Raw genomic sequence first — 11,603 nt, 5'->3', positions numbered from 1 at the left:
TCATGTAATTTTCTCCTCTCATCTACTTCCAAAAATAAGCCTCGCATAAAAGCCCTAATCAACTTGTTCTTTTTCTCTAACTTTTCTATCCACCCACATCAATAACTTTTACAAAATTAACTTATATTCACAACAAAAGCCTGTTAAATTTTGTTTTTTATTATTGGTATAAATTTTATTCAACTTTATACTATACACTTTCACAGGTTCAAAAGCATGATGTTATATTAACAAAATCTTACTGGTATAAATAAACTGATGTATATACATTGGTTATCAAACCACTTCATAAAAAAAAAGGTTTAAACCCTTTAATTGTCGTTATTTATGTGGGATTTTCCTATTTTGATCCCCTTCTTATTAGAATCCCCAATTGAATCTTTATAAGTGTTAATTTGAATCAATTGAATCCTTGTCGTTTAATTTAGTTAACGAGATTAAGTTTTTTGATAGGTGGAACGTGTTAATTTTTTTAAATGGATTAGGTATTTGGCAAGGTGTTAAATTTGAATATTTTGGATTTCTGAAATATAGGATATAGGGTAAAATGAAGTTAAATATGGGATTTCAATTTCATTCATGATCAAAAATCTGAGACGAATGTGATTGTGAGAGGAATGTGACTAAGTCTTTAAGTTCGTTGTTGTTGAATAGAAAAGCAGAACGAGTGAAATTGGAATTATTAATTGTAATTAGAATTGAAAATTGAAGGAGAGAGATGAAATTGTTTGTGATTATTTAATTTTATGAAATAAATATAAGTATATATTCTAAATATCTTATAAAATTTGAAATGAAAGTATTAATTTTTACTTTTGTTTACTATTTTGTTTCTTTTATTCGCTTCTTTTTTCACACTTATTAAAGAAAAAAAAAGTGAAAAAATGATTTTGTTTGAGAAAGTGAAGTATGATAAGGGCGAGATGAAGGGTGGAGATTAAAGACAGACGCAGATCACGGCGGATTTCGTTCTGGCAATTGTGGGCCATCCGTGGTGTGCGGTTGATGAATGCTGACGTGGATGAATTTTGTCGTCTGCTGGAAAGTTTGAATTGTGTTGGATGATAAATAGGATTTGCAGTTACATTAGATAAATATCTAACAAACACGTCTTCCCTTAAGGTCTCTCATTATTCTTCTAACTTTCGACTCCTATATATAAATGCATTAAACACATTGCAATACATAAAAAGTGTGTAGTTGCTCATTATTAATTATTATTTAATTCATTTATATCAATTTCACTTTTTCAATTTTTCCTTTCTTAAAATTAAAAATTTTCTACCAAACTTACTCTATAATATTATTTTAGATGGAACTAGGGTGAAGGTAGAATATTTTTTTTATAGTTAACTGAAATTTCATAAATATAATAATTAATATTATAATAAATGTATAATAAAAGTCCTAATAAATTAGATCTATATTTATACTATTTTTCATAAACTTTTAACATTCTGAATTTTTGTATAAATATAATTACGCTAGACTAGTTAGATATTTAAGTTATGAGTCTTTTCTATGAAGACAATTGATTGAATTATTAGGGTTAGTATGTATACATATATCTTTAATTTACATCACTTTTAACATATATCATTCGAAATACTTTTCGTATAGTTAACATTCACTCAAATTTATATAATATATGTCAAGATTTTACTTGCTTAAACTAAAAAAAAATATAAAGTGATTTATGAAAAAGAAATTATTGGAAAATACAAAAAATAATAAATTATAATATATGCACGTGCAAAAACAAAAATATAATGTACAAATAAATTAACAAATATGTCATATTTTTCTTTTAGTTGAAAGATGAAAAAATAATATGTATAAAATTCGGTTGAATATATATATATATATATATATATATATATATATATTTATATTTATTGTAGTATAATATCTCGCTGTCAAACACCCTACTTATTTATAGTCAACGTTTTAGTTATTTAGTCTTACAATTACAATATCTCATTATCAATTTAACCATACAAAATTATATTACTAATACACATTATATGGTTAATAACTTATTTAAAAATTTTAAAAAAATTTCACATTAATTAGAAATAAAACTAATTTATTATATATAGTGGATGTAATTTCTACTTTATAAATTGATTTTATAAGATTAAGTTAAATTTAAAATTCATTTATTTAATAAATAATGATTTAAATCTATTAAAAGCTCACATGTAAAATGTTTATGTAAAGTAATATAAACACAATACTGTGTATATATAAAAGTGAATTAATTATACACATTATGACTATCAAGAAGCCACAAGCTAACTTGAGGGTCGGATTTTTGCAAGTACCCCTCACCTTTTTATGATGGTCCACAACACACAAATTTTAAAATAATTTACAGGAATAAATTTCTACTGTAAATAAGTCACTAATCCTACAATTTTGTCCACATTTAGAAATTGGATGCATGGAATTATAGGAATGAACACAACACAGCTTTGGGAAGATATGAAAAATTGTATTATGGATATACATTTATAAAATTTGTAATAGAAAAAAGATAGGTTGTGAAATAAGTCTTATAATAGATAACTTAAATCCTTCTACTTGTATATTTGAAGTACGAACTGAACATCAAAGCCATACTATTGTTTGTTATCACTAATTACTTGAAAATATTATTTAAATATGCTTTTACTTTTATTGTTTATTGTTAAACTATTTGATTTATTATTATTGAACCAATTTTTTTTCCGTATTAATTTTTTGTCGAAGAATATTTGCACAGATGAATTTGTGTTGGTTCATTTTTTATTCTTCAATGATGAACTTGAATTTGGAGGTATATAAGTGAAAAAACTCCTTTTGCCCGCAAGAAATCTACGTGATATTGAATTCAAAACTCCATTGTTGTAATCGATTTCATGAAAAGAGATAATTAATTTTAAATGTTTTTATAGTTTTTTATTAGATGTTTTATAAGATTAGAAAACGAAAGTGTCAGTCTAAAATTTTCCCAAGAGGATATGCTCACTTTTCAGTTTCAAAACATCTTTATATTTCTTTGAACAGACACTTATAGCTCCTGAGACTTTAACACAGTAACACACTATTTCTTCTTCGATACGACATTATACCTACCTTTCACTTCCTATCGCAGTAAAAGATAATGACGATGCAAAACGTACAGTGCTATACGTTATTGTTTAAATTTAGGAAAACTTGTTCAAAATAATGAGAAAATTGTGTTAAAGTTTACGTATTTTGTTCCAATCAGGTAAGACAACGATAACTACAGGACAGTAATGATTTTGTTAACCATTTACCTTAATAACAAGAACATTAAAAAAAACAAATAAAAATAACGTATTAATGCAAACATTATAGTTTTCTGTCTAAAAAATGATCTAATAAAGTTTCCATGAGAGAGGGATTACAACGAAGTTTTGTTGGCTATGGTGGTTTGAGCTTAATAATTTAATTTGAAGCACAGTACGTAGATACAGTATTAATATGATTTAAGATGACAGGCCCCACATACATTTACATCAATTTCAACCTCACAACTCTATTATACAAAAGAAGAAACTGGTGAATTAAAACTCATCGGAAAATCACATTCGAAGACAGAGAGGATTCAGTAATCAAAATCCAAAAATCCATGTCTATTTGGCTGTGTCTCTGATCACATCGAAACCCATCTCCGTTGGATCCGTGGCTTGGAGTTCATAGCTGATTCCATCCAGTGCTCTTCTCAGCCCATCCTTCGAAGTTGCGTACAGAATCTTTGCTCTAATCCTCGATGCTGTCGGAGACCTGATAGAAAAAATAAATATATATATGTAATTTCAATTAATTCAATTACTACTACATAATAAGTAATAAATAATACTGGTTAATTAAATGAACGGGGTCCCCTCCTATTTTATTTAGGCATTATTACTACAAGACAGTCATAATTGAGAGACAGTGGGTTGGCTACTTTTGTTTGTACGCAGAAAACGTAAAGAAATATTAGAGCAGAGGAAGAACCATGCAATGAAGAAGATCTTGCTCTTGCGGCAGTTGTCGACGGTGACGAAGTCGAAGTCGAACACCGCATATCGGCAATCATCGGTGGGCAAGGAAGCCGTGAGATCGTGGTAGCCGTCGGTGGGGCCACCCAGTTTATCAACGGTGACGAGTCTGGATCCTTCGTCGATCTTGAACACTATGTATCTGTGCTCCTTCTTCCACTTCATATCCATGAACGATTTCTTGCATTCATCCGTCACCCACATTCCGGTGGTTGCCTGAAGTTAATCAATTCATCCTCAAAGAAAATGAGAAGCCAGCCAACACATGAATTGAAGAGATTAGGGTAGAGAATAAAATTACCATCTTGAAAGCCATCGCCATTTTTGCTTCTCCTTAGATTTCAGAAAATGGTTGGTCGGGTGGTATGAGAGCAACAGCCATATATATAAAACTTTGCCTCCTCAAATGCCATTCGCCTTCCCTCCTATTTACTCTTTTGTCCTCCATTTTGTTTGCTGTCAATTTCTTATAATGCATTCACGATTCAATTATTATTTTTTACTTTAATATATTTGTAATTAACATATCATCTCATTTATTGATGTACCTATCAAATTGGTGCAAACATATTTCGAATATATATACTACATCCTAAATGTTTAAGGAAAAGGGTTTTTTGTTTTACATTTTATTAACTTTAATTTTTTGAGGAAAATATATACTTTAATTACATGTGTTTTACCTTATATTTTCAAAATAAAAATACTATCTACCATTTCATTTATTAAGAATGAAAAAAAAGTGTGTAGTTAAATAAAGTGGTACTTTCCATTCTTTTGTGTTATTGTAAAAGAAAAGAAACATCAATTATTCACGAAATCAATTTAATCTTCCTTTGAATAAAATATAAATTATATGATTTTTTTTTAAAAAAAATCACATTAAAATTTCTTTAGCACGTGGAATTTTTTTACAATTACGCAAGATAAAAAATTTGTCATCTATATTTAAGCTATGAGGAGCAACAAATAGAGAAAAATCATAGATGTGAAATTCAAGTTCTTGTAACCAATAATATATGGATAATGACACTTTTACCCGTTGAAAAGAAAATACTTTATTGCAAGTGGGTCTCTAAATTAAAGCTTAAATATGATGAAAAAATTATGAAAAGATTTAAAGTATGGATGTTAATCTCAATAAATTTTATTTTAATTCCTATTTATTTTAATTTAGGAGTTCGTTAATATTTTTTTAGGAATAAATATCAAAGACAACTCTTATAAATAAAACAACAAATGAACGAGAATTACTTTCCGTATTTTATTATAAATTTAAAATTTAATATACTACATTGACTACAATATTAACATTACAAAGAACCTATTATTCAAATCACTGTTGAGAAATAATTTTGCCATAAGCTAACAAGTTATAACCTTATTCATGAACATTTAAGAAGTCGCAACAACACTATAAATATGTAGTATGACAACATCCACATGACGAGTCAATTTTTGTTCCTATACATTTTTTTAAGTTTTGATTTAATTTCTTATAAAATTTAAGAGTAGATTATATTATTATGCTATGAGGTTTTTCTGACTTTTTTATTTTTATTTTTATAATGACTTTAAGAAGTGTTAAATATGGTCTTTAAAGTAAGATTGCTCATCGGATTGATGAAGATAATAGTTAAAAGTTTAAAATTTTATTGTAATTAAATTATTTGTTGTACTTGTATAATAAAATAATATTAAACGTTAAAAAGATATAATACTAATAATGTATAATGCTATTTACTAATAAGTTTATATTAAACATTATTATAAACTTTCACGTCTTGGTTATAATAACATTCTAAAATCTACTAGTAATAACATCACATAAAAATTGATTACAAAATAATAAAAAAACTGAAAACAAACTTGTGTATATTTATAAGGACATAGCAGTAAAAATGACAAAATTCAAACGAAACAATACCACTTTTAATTTCTTTCCCTTTCTCTACAGAATATAAACTTTGTGTTAATCTAATCTGCGAAATACAATAAGAGAGACAACGAAAGCAATGAACTGGAAAAAAAAGAACAGTATTGTTTCAACAGAAATCTAAATTATGGCGTTTCAAGAGGGAAAGTCATGTTTCCTCATCTGACAGACTCTTGGGTATCTATCCAGAGGCCAGAATCTGCAATTACTACTTTCTTTCTGGGTTTCCCATTGTAGGTTCCAGCACCCCCTTCAATTGCAAACACAGTATCCATGCCTTGGACAACCTTCCCAAACACAACATGTTCTCCATCTAACCTGCAAAGTTTACAAGCCAATTCATATCAATTTATCATAACCAAAGACTCTGACTTTCAGTAAATTAAGTAATTTTCGCATGCAATATTATCAAATAATGTCTGCACAAAATTTACAGAAGGAAAGAAACATGACTGCCTCAAAAAAAGAAGCAGTTTGTTTGTTCACAACAAATGGTAACAACCTAGCTTCTGATCCCTACTAGAAAAACATTCTTTTTTTAGGTTTTGCTGGAGAAATTCACAGAAGAGCACGGATGGTTCGAATTCGAAATGATACTAAAATGAACTGACAGGACTCGGCATTGTCTGAAAAATTTCCGTAAACGGAAGAATAACTTACCAACCGGTCTTCACTGAGGTAATGAAAAACTGTGAGCCGTTGGAATCAGGACCCGAATTCACCATAGAGACTACACCTGCAACCGTGAAGCATATTTACAACAACTTAATCTCACACCTAAAAAATAAAGAAAAATGTCAACATAAGAAGTCTTTTTTTTAAAAAAAAAAATGCTTGCATCCAAGCAAATCTGTTACTGACCCGCATATGAATGTTTTATCTTGAAATTTTCATCAGGAAAGGTACCACCATAAATAGATTCATATCCTCTACCATCACGATGGACAATGTCACCACCCTGAAACATGAAACCTGATATTATCCTATGAAATGGTGTTCCTTTGTAGTGAAGTTTTACACCATTGGCATTCTTTCCTTTTTCCCCTGTAACGCAATACCAATAATTAGTATGTAAACAAGATGTAGGTTAAATTAACAAAACAACACGAAGAGTCCAAGTACCTGTGCACAAAGCTCTAAAATTTTCTGCAGACAGAAGATTTTTAATCAATTAAAATTGCAATGCCCTACGATAATACAATTCTTATGCAAAATGCCATTATATCCAATGAGGTAGATTCATCAGGCAGACATACGTTTTCAACTTACGGAAAAGAATGAAGTATAGACATAAAGGATAACTTCTAAGTCACAAATTGTAAAATTTCTACAGAGGGGTCTACTCACCATTCGTATAATTAAAGAAACTGAGTAACAGAATAAAGAATTGGATTGTGAAATCAAAGACATACCCACAGTTTTTGGTACAACCTGGCCATATAATCCAATGACAATCCTACCTGCATTATTCAGTGCATTACACATCATAAATTCTTGCTTTTATCATCTTTCTAACCAAAATGCCCAGTAGATCAGTTTGGTTCAAATGAGAACAACTGGTTAAAAATTATAAAAATTGCTCCAAACCTAGACGTTGTCCATCAATATCAACATCCAAGAATACTCTGTCAGTAATTTCAGGCTCTTCTTCTACTTTTTCTTCAACCTACATCAGTAAAGGTGAATTTTACTACCGACAGAACACAACAACCAGCTCAAGAAGGGAAATTTAAGTGGAATGTGGAAAAAAGTTTACAAGTGATTGAACCTTCAATTTTCAAATAAAATGTTTCAAAAACAAGTTTAATTTGCAAGGGTTGTGGCAAGTTCTCTTAATAAAAGTGTACAGCCAAAAAGGAATAAAGCCAGGTTATGGAGAAAGTATAACAGGATGTATGAGCTCAATTAACTTTGTACTTTTATTTATTATTTTATTAGCAGTTTACTAGTTTTGCCACAACATTGTTTAAAATTTCCTCTCAAGAAGTTTATTAGTTACTTATGCCTAGAGCTAGGTATTTGTGCAAAAGCCCACAAACTACCCATATAACCCGCATCCTGTATGGGTATGAGGATATATTTTTAAGCTAAAAGCTAAATGTGGGTTTTTAAAACCCGGTCTGCATTATGGTAAACTAAACGGGTTTTAACTGCTGGACATACAAAGAATAGGAAGTGCCATAAAAATATTGAATGGTAAAGAAACATAAGGATAAATCTGAACTCCCTGGATCAAATTGAAAATAAAAGGATATAAATATCTCTTGTAACCAACGTTGTTAGAGTTAAGAGATTATGGGGGGATATGATACACACCAAGGTAAAACACTAAAACAAAACAGGACAACTACCCAAGTCAAAGGACAACTTTTTGTCTTGTACCTTATTTGATGAACAATGTCACAAACATTATAATGTGAGATTTATTGGAATGCCCTTTCATTGTTGTCCCCTCATCTTCTCTCTTTCATATCCTTTATCAACTTCTTTTCCGTCCATCTATTTTTCTTTTGTTTTTATTTAAATTGTGTCCAACATAGCATAGAATTACTTACTGATATTTCATTATTGACCATGCCACCATCAAATGGCGGACTTAATTGGATTAATTGACGGGTAAAGATCTCATAAATGTTGATGAAATGAGTGATAACACTGGGTCTCATTAGCCTTTGTTTGTTAATAATGTTGGAAATCCAATATCAAGGGTCAAATAATGTATTGGTGGGTGCAAATATCACCTTATCAAGTTGATTTTGTGAGCTTCAGTCACTCTCAAAATTCACTTTCATAAGATGGTATCAAAATTTATCCCAACAAGGTCTGTTAGACCTATTGTGTCACTCACTATTGGACCATTCACAAATATCTAGTTTCATGCTTGAGATGTCCCATCCTCAACGTGAAGAATGCTACCTAAACTGTTTACATTATTGGTTAGCTAGTCAAACCTGAGTTTTGAATACTAGTTTCTGGTTAAAAAATGCTGCATTGTGAGCAACGATAACGTGATCCATAAGGTTCTCAAACTCAACCCATAGAATCACAAGTTAATGCAATCTAATCTATGTCTATCTTGTTCCACCCAAGTCTTTTTCACCAAAAGTTTCCTGCAACTGAGCTTGTTTTCCCCAGGTGGAAAGTAAACTCATGAGTCGGTGAGTTGACTTGCAAGTTTCAAATGCCTGCATGCGACATCAGTTAATCCCAAACTATAGTATACTTTTCCTTCTTACTGTGAAACTTGACTTAGAATTTACATAAACCATATTCAGAACTTTCTTTCTTGGTGGTAAATAATAAGTGAAATAGGTAAAACATGAACCTTAACATGTATGTTATCATACCGCCAAATATTTAAATTACTGATGAAGTCATAACCTAAGACGAATGGACACATTATAGAAGTAGAACAATACTGCATATATTCATAAAGAATCCATAACCCACAGAGGTAGATATTATAATGAATGCAGCACACCAGCAGGATTCTTGACCATGGGAATACATATATATAAAGTCCAAATCAGTAAACTGTGTTATCCAAGAATAATTTTAGTGATATGGAAGTCATTGTGCAATCAAACTACAATGGTGATCACAGTACTTGGCAAACAATCGCATTACCTAAGTGCATGCCTTTATCTACGTACTATCTGCAGCTCAGCTTCACTCTTCAAAATTTATCAAGCCGAAGAAGGTTATCAAAAAGATCATCACCATTCCCCATCTTGCCCAATAAAGGGATAGATTTAAGTTGATCAAGATTAATCAGAGGGCCATAATGCAATGCAAAAGCTAACATCTAACTACACTTTTTTTAATTTCGGAAAGTAAAAGTAAAGAAAGAAAGAAATTGAATTACACCTAAAACCATTGCAACGGAGTATTCAATCAACGAAATCAAATTAACGACATCCCATTCTTACAAAGTAGTTTACACCAATCTCAACCCTACAGAGTTAGGATTGCCCCTACTTGTACCATGTATTTTCATACTATCTCTAGTCAACGTGGGAATTGTGTTTTTCCCAATACCCAATAGGCTCAAAGAGACCGATTCATGGCCAGATCAAACAATTAGGTCGAAACCCCTCTTGAAATCCACAATGCAAATAATAAACAAAGAAAAAGTTCGTACCCGTCTAGAACCAGATATTGCGAGAATCAAGAAAATTGTGAGAACAATGACGAGAAGGAGGCATCGGGGTTGAACGAGAAAGGAGATCGCCTTTCGCATTGCTTCAGTTCCCGTAATAAATTGTTGCATCCAATCACCAAAAAATCGAAACTTTGTAATCCTCCATCGCAGAGAGCTAACTGGGTTTGTCTCCGAATCGTTTTAGACCCAGCTACACAAAAGAAAAAAAAAACGCTACGGTGCGTAGTGGCTGAAGGTTGAAGAAGGCTCCAGTTGCAGAGTCGAGGCGTTGCAGAGGCACAGATTAAAAATGTTCAAACCAAATAAAATAACTAAAAGCTACTTGATTTTAAAATGAAAGCATAGTGTAACTTTTTTGTTGTTTCCCATCCAACATGCACGCAGTCATGCTAACTTGTGTCCGATGGGGACGGGAGTGGACCTTGCAGTTTCTGTGATGATTTTTTTTTTTAATTTTTATTGAAATTGCTACACTTACATTTTGATATAAGTTATGAGTGCCTATAACATTCCATTTCATCTTTTGATATAAAACATTTACTTATTTTGTTTATTTACTAGAGATAGCATATTCGAATAATAACTGTATATATACCATTTCTAAATATTTTTCTATATTAATCATTGCTTCCTTATGATATATAATTTACAAAATCAAGTCAATTTTCTGAAATATAGAAAAAAGTTAAGTCAAGTGAATTCATATACGAGTTGATGATGTTGTAACAAATTCTTATAAAAGGTTCTATACGGTCAATTCAGTTCTTATACCTCCTAGTAAAATTCAGTTCTTATACCTCCTAGTAAAATTTCCCAACTAGGTAATAAGTAATGCAGCTGATCCCTTTACAATCCTAGCAGGACCTAATAGAGAAAAATAACTTAAATTTAAAAAGGGTTTAACATATTAAAACAAAATAATTGTTTAATATATACACACACGTGTGTGTCTATATATATATATATATGTGTGTGTGTGTTTTCATAATATTAATAAAAGAGATTTTCCTTCTTAACTCTTTTTTTGGGTGTAGAGAAATTATTATCATTTTATTGTTTTAAGAATTTTTTTTAATTTAATTAATTACCCACAACTAAGAAAAACTATCCACACAATAAAAAAACACTATCACTGGTAAAATTATACAAATTATTAATTTTATAAGCATTTCTTATGAAGCTTTTGAGAATTTAATACTATTTGCTTATTTTAATAATTACTTTTTTATTTTAACAATTAATTTTTATTTTAATAAATTTGTTATTTTTTATTATCATATACATGTATTTCCATTAGTATAAAAAAATTATGCTTTATTTTTCATGCACAACAAATTTTTTTATATATCTCATCGAGAATTATAAGTTTTAGGTACGACATAAATCACGTTAAGAAAATAATATTTATTTTTTATACAAAATTTCCGAACAAATTAATAATTTTTCGATAAAT

General features: G+C 29.9%; 2 protein-coding genes across 2 annotated transcripts; both read right to left on the bottom strand.

The window, feature by feature from the left end:
* Positions 1-3,432: 3,432 nt before the first annotated feature.
* On the bottom strand, positions 3,433-4,489 carry LOC124848874 (actin-depolymerizing factor 5-like). The gene is made up of 3 exons (XM_047326690.2): positions 4,354-4,489; positions 4,009-4,268; positions 3,433-3,792 (listed from the first exon to the last, which is right to left on the bottom strand). The coding sequence occupies exons 1-3, from the start codon at positions 4,372-4,374 to the stop codon at positions 3,642-3,644; spliced, it is 432 nt and encodes a 143-aa protein (XP_047182646.1). The 5' UTR covers positions 4,375-4,489; the 3' UTR covers positions 3,433-3,641.
* Positions 4,490-5,909: 1,420 nt separating this feature from the next.
* Positions 5,910-10,565, bottom strand: LOC148204317 (peptidyl-prolyl cis-trans isomerase CYP21-1-like). Its single transcript, XM_088107496.1, has 7 exons — positions 10,130-10,565; positions 7,576-7,654; positions 7,401-7,448; positions 7,111-7,134; positions 6,850-7,032; positions 6,649-6,724; positions 5,910-6,306 (listed from the first exon to the last, which is right to left on the bottom strand). Exons 1-7 carry the CDS (start codon positions 10,256-10,258, stop codon positions 6,147-6,149), a joined length of 699 nt encoding a protein of 232 aa, XP_087963622.1. The 5' UTR covers positions 10,259-10,565; the 3' UTR covers positions 5,910-6,146.
* Positions 10,566-11,603: the final 1,038 nt, after the last annotated feature.

Source organism: Vigna umbellata, chromosome 2 (genome assembly GCF_029865625.1).
Source record: "Vigna umbellata cultivar VRB3 chromosome 2, Vumbellata_1.0, whole genome shotgun sequence".
Taxonomy (NCBI): domain Eukaryota; kingdom Viridiplantae; phylum Streptophyta; class Magnoliopsida; order Fabales; family Fabaceae; genus Vigna; species Vigna umbellata.
This window is presented reverse-complemented; position numbering and strand designations above follow the sequence as displayed.